This window comes from Uloborus diversus, chromosome 6, assembly GCF_026930045.1.
Source record: "Uloborus diversus isolate 005 chromosome 6, Udiv.v.3.1, whole genome shotgun sequence".
NCBI lineage: Eukaryota > Metazoa > Arthropoda > Arachnida > Araneae > Uloboridae > Uloborus > Uloborus diversus.
The window spans coordinates 10,198,128-10,224,718 of NC_072736.1; the positions used below are offsets into that span (position 1 = coordinate 10,198,128).

Below are 26,591 nucleotides of genomic sequence, written 5' to 3' on the forward strand. Positions count from 1 at the left end.
AATTTTAAAAAATTTGCTTCTTCGATGTACTTAGGGCATAATTTATCTGAGGCCAAGTGATCCCCCTGACAGAGTGCGCACCTTATGGTGTTGCTCCCGCAAGAGGCTGTAGTGTGCTGTTCAGCACAGCGGCCGCATACTGCTTCTGATTTACAATTTTTGGAGCTGTGATTATACTGAAGACATTTTGTGCAAGCCCTTGGTCTATCTATGAACAGTTCCACGTTATGGTTCGTGTATCACAATTTGATTGAGGAGGGCAGGTTGGTACCGTAAATGGTTACTAAAACCGACTCGCTTTGGTATTTGACTCCTTCTTTGGTGTAAGAAAATCTGCGAAGTTCCTTACTGTATACTCCTTGCTCGTATAATTCGGTGGCTAATTCATTGAGGCTAACTTCAATAGGGATGTTACGAAGAAGGAACCGAGTCGTGGTTCCGTCGTTCAACAGTGAACTTTCTGTAGAAATGTTTAGTATTAATTTTTTAGCTAATAGTTCTTTGGCGCATGCTGCGTTGTATGTTTTCACTATCATGTGATTGGTACGAGTAAAATCAATAGATTCAATCAGATTGTAGTTAATGAGTGACTCTTCAAATTCTTTTTTAATAAGCAAAGGTTTATTACGGGGGAGACCGGCTGAGGGCTGGTCTTTAACTTTGAAAAGAATACAAAAGTTAGAGCCACCGTTGCCAGCAATGGCATCAATGGTGGTCGGGTAATCCGAAATACTTTGAAAAACGTTGGGGTCGTCGATACCTGCCATGAGAATGAAAGCAGGAAAATGGTGCTGACGCAAAAGGAAAAAAAGAAAAACTGCCTTACCTGAGCATGGAAGCACCCGCCAAACCCAGCTATTATCGGAGAAACACACGACAACAAGAATTAAATACCGTATCATTCAAAACAAAACAAACTTTAGTAAAAAGTTGCCAAATTGAGAAAGTCAATATTAGTACATAAAAAAGCACAATTGAAAGATTTTCATTTTCACTATATCAATGACAATGCACTTCTTATTGATCACAAAAGATAAATTATCTGTTAGATTTTCTTAAGAAAATGATTTGTTTTTCATAAGTTACCAAAAGTTTGCGGTGGAACTTCTACTACTACTACTGACAGTAACGTCATATGGTTTACTGATGGAGTATATTCTTTGTTTACATATTGCGTGTTGCTTTCTGGTGTAGTTAACTATATTCTTTTCTTATTATAGTTAATATTTTCGTTTCACATGTTCTTACTAATGGAAAAACATTCAATTACATTTCTCTGCCTTGATGAGTGAGGCTCCTTTGCCATGGCTGATTCCGAAGTTGTAACTGATAGAACTCCACTTTTAGAAAGAAAAGGAAGCATCGAAAGTGTTGATTCTAACATTAAAATCGCATTCGAATCAATAGAAAATGAAGAACAACAGCTAAAAGTGGTTTTAAACTCGGATTGCTCAAAATTTGGGTTCTCTAATGTGATAGATATAGCAGACGACTCTGAATGCATGCTGCCGGTTAACGAAGAAAGTTTGATTGCTCAGCAATCCTCTGACATTGTTTGCATATTTACTGTTGCATTTGACACACGTGCTGGTAATAAATTGTTCAGTATTATGTTGATTCTTTGTCATGCCATATTTTAAAATGTTGATTATTTTCGTTAGGAGAGATTTAAGTATTAACCTCTAAGCTAGATGGTGGGAAGATTTTGATAATTGATAGTCTTGGCAATTTTCCCAGCTGTCGCCAAAGACAGCTAATGTATTTTGACCTTGCTGCTCAAATCAAATCATTATTATTGGCCAAATTTTTGGCATCACACCAAACTCCAAGTATTGAAATGTGTGCCCAAATCTATTTTTTGCGAAGTGAACATTTCTAAATCAAATATTGCTTACTAGAAATGATATTTTTTTTGGGTACTTTTCTGTTGAAGGTACGTCACTTTGTTTGGCAACTTGTGGACTTTCTACCTTGGTGACAACAGAAAAATTGCAACAAAAACCATTGACAATATCTACAAATATATAGCAACCCTAGAATTTATAAATTGAAGTTGTTGAATGTCACTTTGTATGAAGTTTTTTTCACTTCTCAACCTGCACTTGTAAAACATTCTTTTCTTTGTAGAAGATAATTTGCAATTGTTTCCTATGTAGAGGGGATTTATCAGTATGAATTCTTTCAATGACCTGTACAGCAGAAAGTGGTAAAACAAACAAATGTCTAATCCAGAATGCCAACTATAGTTAAACGAGGGAGGGGAGAAATAATGATACACTAAGCATTCTACTATATAATAACCAACCCCCCCCCCCCCCCCCCTTCTCTCAATATGCCTCCCCGTCCCATTGCAGCCATTAAGCAGAAATGAACTATTTGACACTATTCTGTATTCAGGCAAAAGATAGACTTGATGTAAACAAATAATTGACATTGGTGCCAAGCAGACGGCGAATACAAATCCTATTGGTTATTATTATTTTTTTAAATTTCACATACAATACCCAAAAGTATCATAGTGGCAAACCTTCTGGCAACCTGTTTGCTTACACTTTCGATCTATCTTTTACACGAACAGAGTTTAGTATGTATTCCTGAGAATGCAAGTCAAGATGAAAAACATTAAAACTCTTCTCTTTATGAAATCCTGGCCACTGGCCTGCTAAATTATCATATCCAGTTTTTCTGCTACCTTTCTATCTTCAGAGGTTCCATTTTTTCTTCTTATTCATAAGATATTTTTGTGAACATTATGTTGTTTTGTAATTAAATTTTGTTTGACAGGCAATATTATTGAATGGTTCCTTCCACGTGACTGCAATGTGGATGGCATAGAATTTCGTGCAATGGCAAGTGGATCGCATCGAGTGCAAACAGATTTCATGTAAGATTATCTTGTTAAATTTCATTGAGTGTTGATCAAGGTTGGCAAAAACCCGTGTTTTTTTAAAAAAGCCCATGGACCCAGGGTTTTTTGGGTTTTTTTAAATAAAACCCAAAAAAAAACCCAACTAAAGCTGGGTTTTTTAAAAGAAATGCGGGTTTTTTTTGTCTTTTCTTAGAGAAAATGTGGGGTACTTGTAGCATATTGTAGCGTAAGTATATGGACAAAGCAAAAAAATTGTCAAAGCTGGAAAATTCAGCGTTTAATGAAGAAAAGTAAAAAAGACGACGAATCCCAAGAATGGTGAAGTTTCAGATTTTTTAGTTTCCATGATTACCAACAGTTAAGTCAAAGTTACTTCTCGAGTGATAAAATCTGTTTGTTTGTAATTACTACATTTTTTTTTTGCGTTTTACTTTATTGTATTTCATTTTGTTATGCAAAACTACTGTAGAACCTCAAGTAGTTTAAATCCCTTTTTACTGAATTTCAGCTTAATCAAGACATTTCTTTGAATTTTATGTTGCCTGTTTTTCTATTTCTGTGTACAGAGTAACAAATATTAAACTTTTTTGTAAGATAATGAAAATACTGTACATCTTATTCTGTTTGACCGTTCGTAAAACCTGTAAATTTCTAAAAAATATACCTTGTTTAATCGAGATTTGTGACGTGTTGGTTTCCAGAAAATATTTCACACGAAAGCCTTTCGACTAGAGTAGTTTCCTCTGTACAATCTACAAATGTTGAGAAAATCAGACGGGACAGGATTTAGTCAAGATAATTTGAGTTATTTATTGACCAGTTAAAGAAAAAAGTTAAATACATTTATTTAAAATCTTTGAAGTATTTTTTTAATGCTGTTAAAAGTGAAGAAATACTATTAAAGTTCAAAATTCATTTTTTATGTTCATTGGCTGTGGTGAAGAACAAATAAAAAAGAAGTTTAAATTGTAGAAGTATTTAAATTAATTAATTTTTTTAAAACTTCTTGGAAAATTTAAAAAAACCCCAAAAGTGGGCTAAATAGTGGGTTTTTTTTAAATGGGTTTTTTCAAAAAAACCTATTGGGTCCAACCCAATTGGTTCCAATCCGGCCAACCCTGGTGTTGATACCTGCAAGTCCTCAATTTCACTACAAGTTCTGGATATTTCCCACCAATTTTGCAAAAATATTTCTATTATCGAGTGTTTTGTATTATCCACGCATTATTTGAGAAATAAAATTAATGAGGTCTATTATATTCTGTTAAACATTAAGATATTAATGTTTAACACTTTGATAAACAAAATTGTAATTCCTGATGAGAATGCTAAAATATTTTGTATTTGACTTCATTCAGGTATTAAACCAAAGGGAATAAAAGTGTTGAATTGCAAAAATTATCTTTCTACAAAAATTAAATTTTTCCATTTTAGAGATGCCTATAATTCAACATTAAGTAACAATACCTGCAGCTTGGAAGATAATTATTTTAAAAAAATTATATCTTTAATCTTACATGCAGGGCAAAACTGGTCTCCTTTTTTCGTTTCATTATATAGTTTAAATAAATTTTAATCATTAATTGAAGCACTATAGTAAGATTTTGAAAACTTAACCAGGTTTTAAAAAACATTTTAAAGACCCTCTTGGTTAGTGAAAGGAAAAAAATTAATCTATTATAAACAGAAAATTTATTTCACTTGTATTGAGCTCTGTTAAATATAAAGTCAAATGAAATATTTGCAGTGACAAATATTACGCAAAATCATTTACGACGTTTAACTAAGGCACAATCCTACTCTGGCATAATGAACATTAACATGAAGTAAAATCAATTATGGACATTACAGGTTCTTACCATACTTCACAGTTACGCACAATCTATTCTCATTTCAATCTGATCTGATCTGCTTTCTGTCATTGTATTCACACTAAACAGCTTGGAAGATGCAGAAGAAAGTTACTTAGCTTATTTCAGGAAATTTCTTGAACCTTTTCTCCAAGGATGATTAATGTTTTGTTCTCAAGCCCCTCACATGCAAATTCAGAGTAAATGCATTTTGTAAGAGTTGTTTCTCTGCCAGCATGGTGTCAATACAGGGAAAACAACTTGTGCTTGCTTTTTGTGTGTGTGTGTGTTATCAAAAAGGATTTTTGCGCATGGTAACTTTTTTCACACTTCCTTTTTTTTCGGTACTTTCTTTTTTTTGTCCTTTTCTTTTGGATTGGATATTCTTATGCTATTATTGTATTATTTAACTTAAAATTCCTAGATATGTTAAAACAAATATGATAGAATCTCCAATACCAAAGATAAATAAGGAATTCTTTTAGAACATGTTTTTCATTTTGATTTTAGTACTATTAAGAACAATAAGTTTATTATTATTATTTTAAAACATTACAACTTTTTAATTTTTCTCTATCTAATTTTATGATTATGCATGATTTTTACTGCTTAGATCATTTATTTTTTGATGATTAATTTATGTATTATGCTATAACTATTAAAATCTGACAACTTATAAGTATTTTTTTAGTACAATACTTAAAATGACAAAGAAAAATCTGAAAAGGTAGAATGAAATTTATGTCATATTATTTTTAGAAACACGGAATAATCACCCACCTGCAATCCTGCTTGAGAATGAAAGTTTATACAAATTCAATTTTATTATTGCTATTATTTATTTATTTATTTACCTTTTTTTTTTGGAAGATTTCTTTTAGGAAGTAATTTTGTTGATATTTCTTGCAGATACTTCAAGAGGGGTCAGCTGTACGGTGTGGCGTGCTTCGAAAACATGCCTGTGGACAATGCTTGCGAGAGAGGAGCTCGAATGAAATCTGTGGGCGTACTTGCGCTCACCTACACTACCCTGCATCATCACATGGGCTTCCTGCGACAGCAAGTTAGGTATATGGTACTCATGAATTCCTAACTGGATATGAATTTGAACTGAACTACATTCATCTTATATAATTAAAAACTGAGCGCATGTACCTACGGTAAAATCCCAAAAGTAATCCCTAATATTTTCAAAACAAAACTCGTTAATTTTAGGAAGGGAGGGGGGGTTATAATTGAGATTTTTTTGAAAAATTACCCAAAATAATTGTTTTTAGTATTATTAATTTTAGAGTACAGAAAAGAAACAATAAGTAACTAAGAGTTAATATTAATGAAGAGTGAGAAATTAATTAATTAAAACCTTTCATAATTTTCTCGTTGTAATAAATTGCATGTGGGCGCCAATTTTTTTTTTTTTGAAATAAAGGATTTTGCACTTTAAGTTGGCAAAATCCCCATAATTTATCGCTTGAAAATCCATCATGTGCTGAATGTAATGAGGTTACAGTAAAAGAAGCAAAATCTTAATGTACTTGTTTCAAAATAGAAGCAAAAATCACAATCACACGACCACAAATTTGTCATGAAAATCGTAATTTCGAAACTTGAGCTTTACAAAATTCGCGAACGTAAAAACAGACAAATCCCTTACTCGATAAAGTAAAATATACATTTCTAATGATCCTAAACTCGTTCAAGTACTTTATTTCTCCTTTAAAAAAGGTTATTTTTAAGTTCCTGCTACTTTTAAAGCAATGTATTTCCAAAATGGCATCGTGTTGAAGATTGTTTATTTTCACAAGTCAGAACAAAAGTGTTCCTTCCAAAATGAATAAAAAGCAGTACAATTGCATAAATTTCTTTTGTAATACCTATGAACAAAAAAAAAAGGCACCCTTGCATCAAAAGGAGTTTAGATATTTTCACCGTGGAGACCTTTTTTTTTTTTTGATTAGATCATTGTGTTTACTTTCTTTTTTTTTAGAAAAAAAAAAATCCCTTGTACATGGGAAGGGGCAGGGGGAAACTAAACCTCTGTATAAAGGTTTTCTAAGTAAAACAGAAAATGTTATCCTTTTTTTTTGGAGGGAGTGGCAAATTGTATGTTGGTTATTTTACGTTGCTTGAATGTTCCTCTTACGTGATTCAGGCCATGTAAAATAATCAACATTACAGTGAATTAGGAAGCCATTTGCGCAAGATAAGAATGTTTGCTCCTTTGTCTTGACTCTGTTTTTCAAGTAATTAGCGTGCTATAATCTTGATTTCAAGAAGAAATCATTATATATAGATTATATTTCAGATTAATTTTGATTATGCCTTTGAAATAATTACCTTTTCACGTTTTTAGTTTAGTTGCTCAAATGGTATGTGAAATTCAAACTTTTTTTTTTACATCGTATTATCCGCGGATTATACGCTTCCGCAGATTATTCAAAGCTTTTTTTTCTTCAGCTCGATTTTAGGACCTGCGGATTATAGGCCGCCCGCGGATAATACGCAGGAAAATACGGTATAAAATGATTTCACTTTTCACAAAAAGGGGGGGGGGCTATAATCAATAGGGGGGGTACTTTTAGGAATTTACGGAATGTATGTAGCTATGTATGTCCGAGTTACTTCTCCCGAACACCAGTGAACTGACCATCGAACCAGGTATCGATGGATTCGTTATTTCCCCGTCTTTATGTTAGGCTATTTAACATAATCCTCCGATAATAATTGATGGAGATATCAATTAAAAACTATTAATTATGACAATTGGATTTCGACATAAAATCCCTATTTTTCGAAGGCTTTCCTCCATTTAAATTATTGTTCAGTGATCCATCTCAACTTTCCGCAACAATGCTTTTATTAAAATTTATAGCGTGAAGAAAATCATTGAGGCAAAAGATCTTTTGCCATTTTTTTTCTTGAATATGAACAAGTAAAATTATTGCTTTTGTTTTAAAGGCTTTTCCTGTAATTGGGGGATTTAAAATGTTTACTTTTTGTTATTTTCTCACAATCAGATGCAAAATTTTACTGACTTTTTTTTTGGTTCAAGCCAGAGTGTTGAACACTCGTCACTTGACACAATTTTTATTTTCGAAGAGGACCGTGCAAAGCCGGGCGACGTAGCAAGTCAAAAGATAATATTTTTTCTGTATTTTTTGGAGTGCAGTTAATATCAGCAGGGAATATGTTTCTGTAAAATTTCATGGCAGAGTCAGCAGACATGTGAAATATGCACTGAAATCAATTACTTGAGTAAACCCCAAAAATTATTAATATAACATAGATAAAACTTAATTGAAATTAAAATCATAAAACACTATTACAATCTAAGGAAACATAAAACATGCCATCTTGGCCTTTCATTACAAAATGCACTCACATGCACCTACTCGTACTCGGGAGTAGTACTAAAAAAGGTCGAAGGACAGAACAAAGTACTGAAAAAGATCGAAGGACAGAACAAAGTACTGAAAAAGATCGAAGGACAGAACAATTACTCCATCAAAGTTTTATGACTTAAATCGCTACAGTGATTACTCAGTTGCATGCAAATCAAAATGTCTTTTTCTTCGATTTAGAAGCGAAAAAAAGTTTTAGAATTAACATATGCTAAACCAAATTTAGTTTTTAGAAAATATTTACATGGAGGGCAGGAGGCACATGACCAGGAATGTTACCTTATTTTTCAACATATTTGATAAGGATTGCTTGAACCTACTATGAACATTTTCTCTATTTTATATATAAAATCATTGATATTTAATGTTTAAATTTATGTGAAACCATTTTTAAAACATGGACAATTTTGTAATTGTTGGAATAGAAACAGATGGAAATAATTTTCTGCTTTTATTTCATTCCATAAGATTCCAATGTGTTATTGAAAACTTTGTTTCTTCATGTAATGCAAGGACGTACATATTAGTTTTTTACTCTATTAAATTAGATTTAAAAAATTTTTACATAAGTAAAATTTTGTTTTTAGCTTTCATAACATTAACAAGTTTTGAGTCAAACAGATTTCTATTTATTAGTAACTCTTATTCTATACATACAAAAACTTATTTTGAGTTATACAGATTCAATACTGTTTAAGGCTTTCACGGCCGGCGTCAATATGGGGAGATAATATTTCCGGGCTTATTGGCCATGGTCTAATTGGAGTAGAAACTCCAATTCTACTCCAATTAGACCATGGCCAATAAGCCCGGAAATGTTATCTCCCCATATACAGATTCAGTTATTAGTTACTCTTTCACAAAACGTTACTTCTAAGCAGCAAATTTTTTAATTCCACTTCAAATGCGTTTCTGGCATCGGAAATAAACCTCAAAAATTCAGTCTGTGTATTTTCAGGCTTTATTTTTTAAAAAAAAGATCATGCAAGGGCGGGAAGGGGGGGGGGGGGATCAATCGGAATTTTTATTACATTAGAATGGTTTTTAATTTCTTGTAATTCAAAATGTCAAACATTCTAAATGTTATCAATAAAAAAGTGTACATTTCTTCTTTCCCTTCCATTTCATCCTTTGAAGGTTAGCTTTTTTCATATAACTATTACTTATTATAATCTGTACTGTTGTCAAATATTGCGCTCCTCTGCAGCGAATTTCACTACATTTCAATTTCAACACATTTTCGAGCAGTGTAAATTTCGATTCTGTAAGAATTTTCTGGATAGTCCGAGTTTTCAGTAATCCGAGGTAAGGTGAGCCCCAAATATCTCGAATTTTCAAGACTCCACTGTATTTAAAAAAGTTGGGTTAACTGTTTAATAAGTGAGAATAATTGGTTCATAAAAAAATAAAAAGTGGATTGAATTGTAATTATAAATTATTTATTGATGTATTTTTCAGGCATCTTCTTGAAAATCCTGGATCTTATTCAGAAATGGAAGCATACTACGAGAAACATAAAGGTTCCTTCCCGACATTTAACGCATTCCCGGATCATTCCGAGGCTTTTTCTGCCAAACTCTGGAACAATTTTATGCCTCTAATGAAGGTACATTTAGTATTCTTTTGTTTTTATATGTAGCATGGGACCCCAATTTCGGAATCCCTAAATTTGGAAAACTCAAAACCTAGGACGTTTTTCTTAAAATATAAATATATACGAGGCATATCCGGAAAGTAAGTACCGTTTCGTTCTTGTTAGATTTTTAATTTATAGCATGGTTTACTTCGTCTTCTTGGTTATGTTTTGTATACGAAAAATCTTAAGTTGAAGTTATCAAATATTTCAAATTTAAATATTAAATGTTATTCTGATTCAGATTGGGCAGCTAGTAGAGATGATAGGGTTTCAATGGGAGGTTACATCATCTTGTCAGATAATACACCTATCATGTGGAAAACATTTAAGCATAAATGTATTGCTCTTTCCACCATGGAAGCCGAATATATGTCACTTTAACAGAGGCTGCTAAAAAATTTGTCTGGATCATGAGAATTTTAAAAAATGAAAATTTGAATTTAGTTTTGAAAAATTGTGAAATATTTTGTGACAACATTACTGCAATAGATTTTTCCAAAAGTCCTATACAAAATCAAAGAAGTAAACATATTGATATCAAGTATCATTTTTTGAGAAATTTAGTAAATGAAAAATTGTTTAAATTAATATATGTGAGTTCTAAATTAAATTTAGCTGATGCTTTGACAAAACCTTATACCAAATCTCAACTTGGACATTTTTGTGACATTATTTTTGGGGGGGAAATATATGAACTAAATTTGAACTTTTGAACTTTTTGGGTGTGTAAAATTTTTGTGAAATTCAATGGTGACTTTGTCAATTTGAATTTATTGTGAATTTTTCTGATTGTTGTGCATGTTGCAAAAATGGGGCCGCTTGTTAGATTTTTAATTTAAACTTTCACAAAAAGTGAAAGAATCACTTAATTTGAAAAAAAAATAAAATAAAAATAAGTTTTTGCATCATGCAGAATCAATCCTTTTTTGATGTAAACATTGCATCACGTTGTGACGTCATTCGTGAGATCGGTCGCGATAACTCAGTCAAATGAATGAACTTTTGGGTGAATCGAGTCACCAGTTCATAGCATCTTATAACCGCGAGAGTTTTTTTTTTAGATTGAGTTACTTTTTGATTGGCAACATATCTTTAACTTTCTTGCATTGGCAACACATCTTGTGTTTTGCATATTCTTAATTTGAAAGCCATGTGAAGACTTTAAATACTTTGAGTGATCTTTTTCGCTCTCTCTCTCTCCTCACCTATCATGTGTTGCATGTAGTAATTTGCCGTAATTTCGTGATGTCTGCCAGTGCTCTTTACTCCTGGCAGACCGTAATACAACGTGATGTCAATTTTAAAGTTATAAAACGCCTTTAGGCCTATTTTGTGTGTTACGGAAATGCCTTATATTCTATGGAATCTGCATGTTCGTAAACTGAATGTTTCGTTGTATCATAGCGGCCATATTTTTGGTATGATCAAGACAATCATCAAAATAAGCAGTAGTTTTATACATGAAATACTCTAGGCTTCCTTAAGAGGTTTTCCACCTCCAGCTCAGTCACTCCTATGCCGGACTGATGAGTGCAAATAAGCGCGAAACTGCAGTCCTCGGCTGGAATTGACTCAGCTGGCGGTGTATTTCATGTATTTCAGCCTTAGCCCTGGCTATAGGGCGGTAACTTACTGAATATAAATGCCTTGCCTGCAATATTCGAGTTGAACCGAACCATTGTTTCGGTCCCTCGTCTGGTCATTGCTAATTCTATATTAGCTACCAGTTTGTTTGGCACTCTTGGCTTCCTTAAGAGGTTTTCCGCCTCCAGCTCGGTTAGTCCTATGCCGGGCTGATGAGTGCTAATAAGCACGAAACTGCAGTCCTCGGCTGGAATTGACTGAGCTGGCGGTGTATTTCATGTATTTCTGCCTTAGCCCTGGCTATAGGGCGGTAACTTACTGAATGTGGCTATTACTTGTTAAAAAACATAGTTTTTACAGCTTCTTTTTACGTTTTACCGATGCCATGTGTCATTTGTAATATTAGCTTTTTAATGTAATTGTGCAGCAATCTTTTATCATCCGCTTTTGGTTTATGTAATTACTTTTTATTTATTTTTAGTTTAATTTTTATTTATATTGTATTGATCATCTTGTAAGATGCATAATACTAAACAGCAACTCCAGTGGATCTTACAACTATACAAATTATCTTTGCCTCTTTTTTACAATACAAAAGTTTGCTTTGTCTGATATTGATTAAGAAAACAAAATCTGGCCCAAAGACAAGAAAAAGATTTTTGAAGTTTGACCAAGCTGTGTGAAGTTCAGGGTTGCTATGGTCTCAGTTTCCAACTTCTTTTCTTGTTCACTAAATTATTATGCAATGTATTTGTTGTGTTTCATATTGTAGAACTATAAAATAAATGTTTGTCGTGTGTGAATTGTATCTTCGTTTTTATTGTTAAACCTAGGCTTCACTGGATGCTTATCTTATCAGGCTCAGTCATTTCTCAAACGATCAAAGGCGCCGACTTGCCCGCATGAGAGCGCTGTAGTATAACCGGGGAAACTTTGTTTACATTAGTAAACAAATTATTTCTGCAGTAAAATTGGTGTTTTTCTCAATCTTTGTAGTAAAAATTCATCCCTGAAGCACATTATGTCTTACTGAATAAAAGTGAATAAATACCATTTGCACTTTTCATCATTACGACTAAAATTTTTGAGATATTTAATGTAAGTAAACTTCGAGAAGGGTTCAAACATTACTCTTCCTCCGAATTGAAAAAAAGTCTATTAAGAAACACTTGTTGTTTATAAAATATACTATAGCTTTATTACATATTTAAAGGAGGTATTTAATGGCACAATCGTTAAACAAAATCGACAATAATCGTTTTATTCTGACAATATTGGTAAGAATCCAATACATTTTCTCTTACGATATTCTTCCGTTATAGGTATGTCACTTCGCTTAGTGAGTTGTTTTCTCTCTACCTTGGCGACAACAAATAAAATGAAAAATAATCACCAAGACAAAACATATATATACGTAATCCTTTGGCGTCACAAAAATTGGCAAGATTTCATTTCTTGCCTTTTAATATTCATATTAAAATCTGGGGGAAATTATCAGGAGGTGGAACATGCCAACTTGTTGAACACTTTTTCTATTGCTAATTGCTACCGCCATTGTATGCTCTTCTAGCATTTTGATTGAACTTTCATTGTTTTTAAATTGATTTATTTACTTGGCTGATTATTTTTCAATTTAACGAGTTTCGCCAAATAACTTGTTTTGCTTAAAATGTATACACTAAATTTCAAACTTCAACAGCACTGTTGTCTTGTCGGCAACGTTTGACTATTTTGGCAAAAATTTATAAAACGCGCCAAATGTATCACGTCTGTTAACTCCTCAGTTAATTTTTAAAACACAATGATGTTCTTTTTTTCATTAAATTTCCTCAAAATGCTTAAGCATTTGAATATCATTTATATTTTGAATGGGCATTGATTTATTTATTATTTTTATTATTATGAATATAATTTCGTTTCATTTATTTTTTAAAAAAGCAAAAGTTTAATTCAAACAAAATTTTGAGGGAAAGTTTTTAACTGTTTTTCTAAATACTGAAAAGTAGGTTTATAAAAATCTTTTACGAAAAGTTGCCATCTTTTGACTCTTTGAAATTTTTATCGGCATGTTTTCCCTGGTGAATTCATTATTGGTTCAATTTAAAACGTTTTTTTTTTTTAAATATTCAACGTATTCCTGTATGATATGAATTGTAATGCATTCTGATCATAAGGACATACTATCAGTTTTATACCAAACCAGTTAACCAAAATTTTACTAACATACATTTCCAAACAGCAAACTTTTTTGAGCTCGTTTGAAAGTGCATACATTAAGAAATGATCAATATTCAATGTAACTAACTCCTAATTATGTTTATTGAGGCTTTAAAGTTACATTACTCAACTAATTTTGAAAATGTTTCATTGCAAAAAGTAGAATAAATTATCAAACTTTTTCCATTAAAATAATTTTACATTGGTTCAATGAATAGGAAAAAACATCTTCCTCAGCTTATATTCATGGGATTTTGTTTTAAAACTTATTATTATTACTTTTTCTTTTTGAAAACATGGTTTCATATTTATTTACTTTTTGCCTGAAATATTTTTCAGACACTTTTCTTAAGGAGGAAAAACTCCGCCTTTAAATTAACTTTAGCACTGCAGAACTCAATTTTGAATTCTCACTTTAAAAATAAAACAACCTGATTTGTATATAAATAATAGTTACCACACACTTCAACAGATGTCACTGGAGTCTGATCGGGTTTTTTGTGTTTGATTGATTGATTTCACACTACAACTTTTATTGAAATGACTGAGCCTGATAGAAGACTGTATCAAGTGAAGCCTTGGTTAAACACAGCACCAACCTTTTATCTTGACTGGTAAAAAACCACTCACACATAGGGTAAATGACTAGTTGTGGACAGCCAATCAGTAATGGGCAGGTTTTTCTTGTATTGTCAATATCAAGTTTATAATTGATGTTCCAAGAGAACCACCAGTGGATTCTCAAAGCAGCAGCTTTCAAGAACACCTCTAATTTTTACCAAATATGAGTTCTCATCTATACAGTGTGATTTATTTTGTCAATGCTTCTCAGTCACCAGTAGTGAATTTTCTTTGGGTTTAAGTTTTTTAAGGGTCCCTTTCTTCTGTTCTCCCTTTGTTTTCATTAAATTTTTGTATCCAAAAATATTGAAAGTTTTTTATTTAGTTTTTATTTTTTTCTTGCACTAAATTTTAGTTGCCTTAAATATTGTGATAAAGTTTCAAGCTAGAAAGTAAAGAATATAAATAATAAAATGTACAAAAAAGTACTTAATAAAAACTAATTGAATAATTACAATAATATTTATCAATAATATAAATTTATGATAAAGGCATATACCTTATAACTTCGATTTAACTATACCCGATTTAATGGTTTCCTCAACCTGATGATACATTTCACTGGTCCAGATTTGACTACATTAAATGTCTATGTTCCTTGATTTAACAATAACTTTTTCCAGTCCCTTAACAATCGTTAAAGCAAGGTTATACTGTAATTTATTTTATATTACTTATAATTGATTTTTTTATAAATTTATGAAATCAATTTTTGCAAATCATCACATATATCAATACTTTTTTATCATCTGCAGATAACACATCCGGCCGGATGCTTTTCTCAGTTCTTGAACTTTTTCGGCGAGAGGATATTTGTTCTCTGGAAATTAGCCTTGCTGAAGAAACGAATCATATTTTTCTCCCCTCCCCCTATCGGAGTTGTCTGTTATAGAGGTGAGTTCACATTTTACTTGTGATTCTTGTTGATTTCTTGAGTCATGTTAACTGCCATTGTTGTCAGCTATGTTGCAATAAATTTAGTACAGTGTAACTTCGATTTAACAATACCTGTTTTAAGGATTTCCCCAATTTAATGATTCATTTCACTGGTCCAGTTCTGATTTCATTGAATGTCTAATGCTCTTTGATGTAACAACCTCCTTGATTTAACAATAAGTTTTTCCAGTTCCTTGACAATTGTTAAATCGAGGTTATACTGTATTTGCAATACATTTTCAAATCATGGTCTTTTGGATGAAAATAACTTTTAAGGATAAAGTAAATGTAGGCTTGAGATTTATCCCTGAATTCACGATTTTCCTCTTTTGTGATTTTCCTTTTTGCTATTTTTCTGAGGTTCCCCCTCCCAATTTATGCTTTTATTTTATTTTATTTTTCTTGTTGTTGAAATGTTTTTTTTTTTTTTTTTTAAAGCAAATTACCTCGAGACAAAAATTATTAAAAAAAGACTCATATGGATAAAGATGGTTACAAAATTGATTGCTTTTGGTCACTTTTATTTTCGCATTTATCTCCTTATCAAAAAAATTTCATATCTTTTCCCGCTACTTTGGATCATCAGATTTTCCTTTTGGAGCTTTTCTCTCTTTCTATTCCAATTACAGCATCTGTATGTAAAAATATGCAGTCTTTTTGCATTCTCAATAAGATTTGCAACTTTTACCTTTCGACACTTTAGATCTTTCAGCAATTGTATTGAAAGCGCAAACAAATTTTCTATTATTTTCCTTTAATGTAAATTTTTACTTCTAGTTGCGCTTGGAAGCAAAATAAAAAAGTAGTACTAAAAACAGTAATTTTCATTATGTGGAGGGCATCTCCTAAGAAAGCATAGAATTATTGTGATGGGGGCACACAGCATTTACCAAAATGTCATAATAGAATATATTTTCTATAACGCGGCAGCTTTTGAGAAAAATTGTGCTTGCCCTTTAACAAGCCCGCTCATCCCATTAATGTTGTATAAATATTTCACTCATGTTTTATTTTAAACATATATTTTTCTGTTATTGATTTTACAAATATTTCAATTCAAGTAACTTTTCACTAAGTCTGCTGAAGATCCATGCAATGAGACTTGATTGTGGTGGTAAATACATTTAAATTTTATTTACTACCATTTGTTATAGGGAAAAATTAATGGTTACCACTGGCTTCAGAGCGACAAAACAAACTGAGATTAAAGAATCATCTGTCAATCTCAAACCCCAAAAAGAACATAATTCAGTAGCATTGCAAAGTGGGGGCAGCCCTCCCTGGGTGTCACCTATGTACAACGTGCAACCCCCCCCCCCCTGAAAAAAAAACCATCTTAAAATGAATCAATAGCTCTGGATTTTTTAATCATATTTTTCTTTGCTATTTTTAACCAAAAAATGTTTTTCCTCCCCAAAAATCTATTCTGCCTGTTTTTTTTGCTACTAAAATGTTAGGAATTTGGATTTTAAAAGAGTTATAGATAGAAAAAACATGCCTCTTGATTTTATGCTGATGTTATTTTTCCTTTGGAGTAGCAAGTGATAGGAAGTGGGGGTGCTCTGCCCTTGGCACATTCAAAAACCTGAAGAGAAGTTTGCTGGTACATTATTCATCTACAGTCGAACCTTGCTAACACAAAATTCATGGAATCATAATAATCATTTCATGCTAACTGGATTTCATCTTACCTGATAAATTAATAATGATTGTTAACACATGTGACCAAATGAGTAGTTCATATTAAGCAATATTTCTGGTGAAGCGATTTTGTGTTAACGAGGCTCGACTGTATTTTAAAAATGTTCATTTAAATATGTTGCATTAAAATCCAAACTTCACACTTACATGTTTCTTTTTAACAAGAAACAGCATTAATGAATTAATTTAGAAAAATATATTACTTACATTAGGGGATATATTCAATATTATTATCTCCAACAAATTTTGAAAATAATTTCTCTTCTGCACTTAGAGTTAAAAAAAAGTAATTACTATTTCAAAAATGTGGCTGCTAGTAAAATTGTTACTTTTCACCTCTGGTGACAGAAGTATATCCCCAGCTTTGCCCTTTATCATCTGTTGTTTTAATTTCCTTGTTTTCCAAAGGCTTTGTCTTTATGCTGCATTTCATTTGAAAACTCTTATATTTCTAGTCTATTGCACAATATGCCTTACTGCACATAGGATGACAGAGGTTGGCCATTGGTCTGCACAGCCATTTTTCTATGTCAACATTGCTGACATGGACACATTAGGATCTGAAAAAGTGTATGTTGCTTGTAAGTAAGAGTCATGTTTTGTACTTTTATTACATCTTTTAGTGCTATATTAGATAAATATCATTTCACTTTTGCCCAAAATACGTCATTTTCACCATCAGTGGTGATTGAGTGTATACTGTTATTTTTATTATTCTTCTATTTTTTATTTATTAATTATTTTTCTATGACTTCAAAGCCTTTTTTTCTGTTTTCATGTTAAAATGATTTAGAAGGTACGTTAATATTGTGTAAATCTGTCAAATATTCTGGTTATTCCCCATTATTTTTTGAAATACTCTTACTTGTATGGTGGAAAATACATTAGGTGTAAGCTTTGATTAATTTTTAATATAACATGCATTTTCAAGTTGTTATTTTAAACCTTTTTGCTTTAATGGTCATTTGACAGTGTTCAGATACGTCACACTTTTGCATTTGACAATAGTCAAATAAATAAATAATAATAAAAAAAAATTGACATTTGTAGAGGCAAACCTAAAAGTCCTTTTTCAATTACTTCCCACTTTTATACCAGATTAAGCAGAGAAGCCATCTAGAATTTCTAGCATCCCAACAATTTTAAAAAGAAAGAAGGAGTAAACAAGATAAGAGGAATAAAATGGAAAAAGGCCTTCCATTCTGTACTTAAGCAGATTGTCCCAAGAGAAGCCTTCAGCCAAACAGAAACAATGGCAAACATCCAGCAGCCAATCTCCAACCAGAACGAAGAAAGCTCTCCAGGCAACCTGAAGCGAGGATGGACATTCACCAGCCTATCCTGGACCAGAACCAAGAGGACACTATCTCTTCCCTTATAAATACTGACAACACTTCTATACTTGCATCAGTTGCTAAGAAGTCGCTTCCCTGGAATCTTCGTCCATGCTGCCGTGAAGATGACCACCGCAGGTGCGGTCGCAATGTTTGGAGCTACCCAGGGGTGCCCCCCTAAGATCAAGGGCGCACCCCTTTAAATATTGCAACCCCCCAAAAGCAAGAGCCCCTCCCCTAAAAATGAGAAACATTCCACTCAAAACAACACCCCGTAAAAATTTCAATGGCCCAGTCTGCAACATGACCCCCCCCCTCCTAGGTGGGCACCCCTGAGTCACCACACTCAAACCATGGCACAACAGCCCAGAATCTTTCAATATTATTGACATCAGCTGTAAAAGCCTTCGCTCTTACAAATAAGTTGTTTTTTTTTAATTTCAAAACTGTATAATTTAAGCCAAAGTGGTACAAAATGAGTTGGCATCAGTTGAACTATTTTAGAAGAAAGTTAATTTTTTAACATAGTTTTAATTAAAGTACAAGTTTTAAACATTTTTTTCCTAGTTGTGAGCGGTAGATTAAAATTATCTCTCTTTCAGGTACCACAGAAAAGATATTCCAGTCAAAAACTTCCCTTTATGATCTGTATGTGGACAATCAAAACTTCTTCAGTGAAATACCAATGATTCAAAAATTAATGGGCACGAGTTTTGCTGACAAAATGAAATATGAGCAATTGTGTAAATTGCAGTGAGTATAATAGTAGCTGTTGATTTTCTTTTCATTAAATTTTCATTGCTTATTTGTTTTTCAAGGTCATGTTTTCAAATATAGGGTACATAGTAATTCTCTCAGATAAACAATTTTTAGTTATACTTCTGAATTTATGTAAGTTTATATTTTCAGCTGTAATTGAATTTAGGTATTTCTTATCTAGCAATATGTTCAAGTAATACTTTTTACTTCATTCATTTTGATTTAGAAACGGCAAGCATTTTAAGCACAGATAGAAAAGTTATGAATAACTTCTTTGGATATTATAGAAGCTATCTTCAAATGATAAAATTTAAATGTATTTTTAAAAAATAAAATCTGAAATACTGTTTATATTTTTTTGTTCTGGTTATTTATTCTTGTTAATTGTGTTTAAATTCATCAGGAGTTGGTTTTTAAATACTATGTCTATGTACGCATGTTAAGTAATGTATGCAAATGTTTGATTATGAACACCAGGTTAAATTTTACCTTTAAGGAGTCACAGTACCTTTCAAGCAATTTCTTTGAATTTATATAAATTTTATATTTCTTTGAAACCATAACATGCATACTTATTTTGTAATCAATAATTTATTTTCAAAATTTAAAAATATTGCCTTCTTTTTTTTAAAAATTCAAAAAATTGAGGAAAATTTCAACTTTTTAAAATTTTTAAGGCTTTTTTATAAGATTTTTATTAAGATTTATTAACAAAATATACATACATAACAGTAAGCAAAATAAAATAAAGTTAAAACATAATTGTAAAACATAAATTACAAACGTCATAACAAAATATTAAGAAAATCTTGACTATAGTTCAACATGAGTTAGTAGTGAATTCAACACTAAAGAGCACCAAAGGCACTGTCCGCAGTGTTTTTAAATTGGTTTAGTATGGAGTACAAACACAAATATGTATTAACAGTAATATTTACAAATTAATTTTACACAAGTAATAAAAATTTTACAACAATTATTGGACTGTTTGACTCCAGAAAAAAGAAAAATACAATAACTCACATTGAAACATTCAATAGCATAAAAAATACAATACAAAATCCCCCCCGGTTGGCAAGTCAGTATATTTTATCAGCTAAAAGTTAATTATTGTGATAGAATGTCGTTATTTTGTATATATTCATTGACCCCTTGTTTATATTTTTTGAAGTTCTTCTCATTCCTAACATCTTCCGTTAGTTCATTAAACAGCCGCGGTGCCAAGTAAAATAATTGCTTTTTAATAATCGTTTTATTTGGTTTAAATTTGCACTAATTTAAAAAACGTTTTTTGCAAAACGATCACTATAATCATCTCTAAAAATCTGTGCATTCATTTGCTTATGAGTTCATTCAAAAATTTTCTGTGATTAATTACATAAAAAATCAAAGTTTTTTTTTTTTAATTTGGTTTTTAAATGTTTAACATGCTCTAAACATTAGAGTAATTTATAAAATGCTTATCCAATGCACAGTTTTGTCGAATATGTTATCCCAATTGCAAAAAGTATTACTTGAAAGCTTTATCTTTAATAGAAAAAAAATCCTTAGGGATTCTAGTGACATGAAAACACAAAAAAACCATCATCGAGAAAAAGCAATTTGAAGTTTTTCTTTTGCATAAGAACTCATAGGGAGCATGGCTTAAAACCACTCATAACTTTTTAAATATTTGAACTAAAGCATTGAAACTTTTCCTCTGTGTTCAGAATAGTTTTTAGTTTGTAAATAAGCAATAAAATTTTTTTTTATCGTTTCATCATTTTTGAGGTACTTTAACCCTTAAAAGATGAGATAACGATCCCTTTTTTGGTCTTTTTTTTCCCTTCAGAATTTAGGTCCCTCTTCTCTCTAGGAAAAAACAAGGTCTGTTAGAAGCCCTGATTCATACTTCAAAAATAGGCATTGAGTAATTTTATCATAATTATTGTCATTCATATAAAAAATAATGATAATAAAAGGGAGTTTGCCTTTAAAACTAAATGTAAATTAATTTACTAAAATTGAAAACTTAAAGGTAGTTAGACATGGAACAACAATTTCCTAATTGTGTTTCATTTTAATTTAGATCTCTTCAGAATCATTGTTCTAAAGAAGATGGCAACGAAGAAGCTGATGAAGCCTGGTTTATGAGGTACCTTTCATTTTTAAAAAATGCATCAAAATGTAGTTTATCTTTAGATTGAAAAGCGATAACTCTGTGCAGGTAAATTGGATAAAAATGAAACAACGTTTAAAAGCACAGAAAAGATAAAAACTTTATAAAAACGCAGACATGTTTCGGAGGCAATAGCCTCCTTCCTCAGTGCGAAATGTACAAATGGATGAATCAAGGTCGTGGGAAAGTTTAAATTGCGTAACCGGAAAAACATTGACAAATCAGCTGTCAGCGAGTGCTGAGACAAAATATGACGTATTCTAACATGTAAGATTGAATAAGATTGGAGAAAAATGCGGAACAGCAAAAGACTCATTGCAAAGATTATTTAAGTTTTTATGAATGTAAAAGGATTCTAGAAAATCTAATTCACCTATTGTTGTAGGTCTGCAAATGATCTTGGCTTCCGAAAAGAGGAAATTGTGCCCTGTGTCCCAACAATGTTTAGCAATTGAAGATTTGTTCAGTTCCTGTTTTTTTGCAAACTTTCAACCCGAAATAAAACCTCCAACATACGTAGTTTTTCTTCATCAAATTTTGTGGTTTTACCGTTTTATCCACATATTTCTTTTCGTATTTCTAGAATTCTTAGTAAATTTGACTTTCGTGTAATTTACAGACCCATAAATAAACTTTCTTTTTCCAAACTGAAGGACCCAATCCAACCACTTGATCAGTGGGGCATATATCACATTCCTTGTCAATGTAATATCGGTTACGTGGGACAGACAAGGCGTTCACTTAAATTTCGTTTGAAAGAACACGAAAACCACGTTAAAAAACAGGAACTGAACAAATCTTCAATTGCTAAACATTGTTGGGACACAGGGCACAATTTTCTCTCTGCAGAAGCCAAGATCATTTGCAGACCTACAACAGTAGGTGAATTAGATTTTCTAGAATCCTTTTACATTCATAAAAACTTAAATAATCTTTGCAATGAGTCTTTTGCTGTTCCACATTTTTCTCCAATCTTATTCAATCTTACATGTTAGAATACGTCATATTTTGTCTCAGCACTCGCTGATAGCTGATTGGTCAATGTTTTTCCGGTTACGCAATTTAAACTTTCCCACGACCTTGATTCATCCATTTGTACATTTCGCACTGAGGAAGGAGGCTATTGCCTCGGAAACATGTCTGCGTTTTTATAAAGTTTTTACCTTTTCTGTGCTTTTAAACGTTGTTTCATTTTTATCCAGTTTATCTTTACTCGAACACTGTGTTCATCTTACAAAATTTTCTGCTGTTTTAAGTTGAAGTGATCGTGATAAGAATGCACTGTAAAAGTATGGAAAAATTTATATATATAGGATTGAAAATTAACCATTACGGATATTATATTTTTAGGTAATAATCTCATAATGAAAGTATATTAGGGGTACATTTATCAAACTTATTCTAAAAATCTTAAGGATCAATCATCAAAATTATGTATTTCATTCTTGATAATAATAAACAGCATCAGCAAACGATAAATTGAAAATTAATTTCTCTCATGCAAGACTTTTACTGCAATCTCAATTTAAATAAGTTGTAATGTAATAAAATAAATGTTTTGCCGACAGTAAATTTTGAATGGTTTGCAGCACTGTTGCTTCTTTTTTGGTAGTCAATTTGTTAACAGCATGTTACGGCTGTCCCCCTCTGCTATCTTGATTGCTTTATCAGGTTTTCTTTCTGGTTAACATACAGCACGAAAATGTTAAAAAAAAACTCTTAAACAAAGCTAGTGGTCTTTCAATTCAGAATAAATATGGAATTTAGGGGTAAAGAGCCAATTAGAAGTAAAATTGTTATTGATAATAGAATTATTGAACAGGTGAAGCACTTCAACTACTTAGGATGTGACATCACCTTTGACCATGACAATGATGTCCAAAACAAACTACGTAGGTTTCAACACTTATGCGGAACCCTTACAAGAATCCTAAAGGGAAAAACGAGAAAGGACACACAACTGAAGTTCTATAAGGTTATGGCGGTGCCAACTTTACTATACGGCTCTGAAACATGGACTTTGAACAGTCAAGAAACTAGTAGAATTCAAGCAGCAGAGATGAAGTATTTGCGATCACTGAAGAACTGCACTATCCTAGACAAAATAAGGAATGAATCTATTCGAAGGGAATTACAGATATTCAGCCTCAATGAAAAAATTACCGAATATCGTAACGATTGGAAAATCCATGTTCGACGTATGGCACGACGGAGACTTCCAAGAGCTGCCTTTTATTACAGACCAAGCGGCAAACGAGACCGTGGTAGGCCCAGGAAACGGTGGGGCGACCAAGAAGCCGGAAGAGGCTATTTGCCTAATCCTTGAAGAAGAAGAATAAAACAAATATTTTATTTCTGATCTAACATGACAGGCAGAATGGTTTCCAATTAAAAAAAAAAAAAAAAAAAAAACTTGTTTAAAACAGTCATTCATGTTGCCAAACTTATAAATATGGCTTCCTTCTCCTACTCATTTTAAGGAATAGACTGATTTCTGAAATGGAAGCCCAGTGGCTCAGTGATAGTGCTTCATGCCCCCCTGCTACAGACCCGAGTTCTATTTCCAGGTTGGGCATGGTTGACTCAGCCATTCATCCCTTCAGTGGGTTGATAAAATGAGTACAGAGAGTACTTGGGAACTAAACACTGGGCGGTTCTACGTCAGGCTGACCACCTAACCCAGAGGCGGATCCAGAAATTTTTGTAAGGGGGGTCAAGTTTCAGTGGCCAGTAAAGTGGAAGAAAAACAAAGTATAACTGGAACTTTTTTCAAAATAATATACAAAATATTATGCATGTATTCTAATAAAAAGTGTTATCATGAAAAATAATAATACAATTGTTCAAATAAATAAAAATATCACATTTTTTATGCATAATGTGTCGAGAAAATTTTCGTTTCGATGAAAACAAGAAAGGCACAACATTGTTTTATTAAAATTTTATGCAACAAAGTTAAAAGAAGTACAGCATTGCAGACATACCTTTCAAAGTTTGTATTGTAAACGTGCCCTGATTAACGCATGAACCTACTGGGCCTAGACTCAGCCCCCGAGGTTTAAGACCCCTATCTGTTTCAAAGTTACATTACATGTAATAGAATTTGCGTTTATTAGACTTCAAAAGACAAGTATAACAAAGCTAAGTAAAAAGAGATTAACATTGATTCTTACACTAAATTTTCCAGGACTAAAGATTGACGTTCAACAAATATAATAGTATACAGTGAAACCTCAATAAGTAGTCGACCGGTTAAGTGGTCACTCCGTTTAAGTGGTCGTTTTTCTTTGGTTCCAAAAAAGTCTCATACACAGTAATGTAAAATGATCCTCCTTTACTGGTCACCAAATTTCATTTTACCCGGTTAACTAGTCACTCAAAAACTGTTTTCTAAAATTCCTGTTCCTTATCGGATCTTCGAAAATAGTGTCGGACTTAGTGGAAAGGCTGTTTGATAGTCATTTTTCCATGAAATCTCGATCCTCCGTTCTGGTCGTTCAAAGCATACTTCTTGCTGTGACTCTGCCGAGTGCCAAGAGTATGAATCAAACTCCTTTCAGCAAGACATACGAAATCCAATCCTAGAGAAAGTTAGCTCAGTATTTAACATCCGTTCAAGGAACTACAAACACAGAATTTAAAGCTTGATGTATGTTGGAAGAGATCATTATTTTCCGTCAGCAACAATTTCATGAGTCAACATTGAAGGATTGTATTAATGTGCTGTAACTACATTAAAATAAGTTGTTGTTATTTAGTAATATGTGAGTAAGAGAAAATAAAACAAAGTAACTGTCATTAGTATTTTTCCTCCTTTTCAATATTTCCACTAATTTATAGACATCTACTGCCATTCAAGAATACTATTTGTAAGGCTTTTTTTTCTTCCTTAATTTCCCACTCCACATAAGTAGTCACTCCGCATAAGTGGTCAAAAATTTTTGGTCCCTTGAGTGATGACTTAACGAGGTTTAACGAGGTTAAGTAAAGGGAAAATAAAATAACAATAACAAAGAAAATGTTTCTCATCAAAGGCCCTTTGACCCTTCCTTGAATCCGCCCTTGACCTAACCGGAACATCTGCCTTTCACCCCAGAGCCTATGGTCAGGAAAACCGAGTGGGGCACAGTAGGCCTTGGCCCTCACTGGCTGTCGTGTCACAGGGTTTGGTTCATAGACTAATAATAAGAGTAGACCGAGCTTTCCCAGACTTACTGATGAAGAAATTGGTTCCAAGATACATTATGTGACTGGTGGAAGGCTTGGCGAAAACTTTAGCAGCATGGTTGCTAGATGGCAGCATTATCTACCGTTTAGCACTCGACATATATTTTAAGAGGTAATGTGTTTTCATTACAATTTTTTTTCCAGGTGCAGAGATTGAACTGTTTTTCTTTTAGTTATGCATTATTTTGACATTAGTAATTAGTTTTTGATCACAGTTTTCAGTAACTTTTATTTCATTCGGAACTGCTACGTCAGCGCTGGCGTAAACGTAATGGCTTAAACGTTTTGCATGAACGCAAAAATGTACTAATCGGTATCTTAAATTGAAATTGTAGGTAAAAATCTTACCATTTGCCGATTCTTTTTGGGCGCTTTCATCTTTAATTCCTTAGAGAGTTATTGAAATTGACTAAAGAAAATGCACAATACTATCTAAATGAAAAACTCACTATATTAACAAAATATTTACAACTTAGAATAACAAATTTACAAATCGCACTCCATAAAAGATCATTCTTCCGTGTTCCATCAATTGTATTTATTTTATTTCTCGTTTATTATGATCGTCTGCTACGAACAATGCTCGCTGTTGCTAGGATATCCACCAGTCACATGGTTTGGTTTATGAGCAGCAAAAGGGTTGCCATAGCTCGGTCTACTCTTATTATTAGTCTATGGTTTGGTTTGATTTCTGAAAGGACTCCCATATACCACATTTCTGCTGTTAGACTATACCTATGATGCACGGATTCCCAAAGTGGGTGCCACAGGGAGCGGCGAGTGTCTATAATATTAATATACATGTACAGTATGACTTTGATTTAACGATACTCAATTTATCAATTTCCTTAATTTAATGAAACATCTCACCAGGGCCGGATTAGGAAGTGTGGAGGCTCCGGGGCAACGAAGGAGTGGAAGCCCCTAATCAGGGTTCGAAAAGATCATCATATTTTCAAAAATATCCGAAACTTTGATATATATCCGAATATTTTGATATATATGTACACATCCGATAGTTTTGATCAGCACTTTAATAGTAAATACATCCTGAAGTTACTACTATTTATTTTTTTATGTAATTATTATTATAATTCATAGGGGAGAAAAAATGTAAAATTTGCTGACCCGTGAAAGTTAGGATATTTTGTAAAAATTTTATTCCCCCTTTGTTGTGGAGGCCCCGGGGCAGTAGCCCCCCCCCCCTGCCTCCCCTAAATCCGGCCCCGAGTCTTGGCCCTCACGGGCTGTCTTGCCACAGGGTTTGGTTTGGTTTAATTTCCGAAATGACCCCCAGA

At 32.5% G+C, this 26,591-nt stretch overlaps 1 protein-coding gene across 1 annotated transcript in view; it reads left to right on the forward strand.

Annotated features, from left to right (window-relative positions):
* Nucleotides 1–1,138: 1,138 nt before the first annotated feature.
* Nucleotides 1,139–26,591, forward strand: part of LOC129225207 (DENN domain-containing protein 11-like) — a 29,101-nt gene continuing 3,648 nt past the window's right edge. The window contains exons 1-8 of the mRNA XM_054859774.1: nt 1,139–1,590; nt 2,785–2,884; nt 5,629–5,787; nt 9,579–9,726; nt 14,934–15,072; nt 17,271–17,396; nt 18,752–18,902; nt 20,977–21,042. Of these exons, the coding sequence (XP_054715749.1) occupies nt 1,305–1,590; nt 2,785–2,884; nt 5,629–5,787; nt 9,579–9,726; nt 14,934–15,072; nt 17,271–17,396; nt 18,752–18,902; nt 20,977–21,042 (1,175 nt within the window). The 5' untranslated portion in view covers nt 1,139–1,304. The remainder of the gene's footprint in view (nt 1,591–2,784; nt 2,885–5,628; nt 5,788–9,578; nt 9,727–14,933; nt 15,073–17,270; nt 17,397–18,751; nt 18,903–20,976; nt 21,043–26,591) is intronic.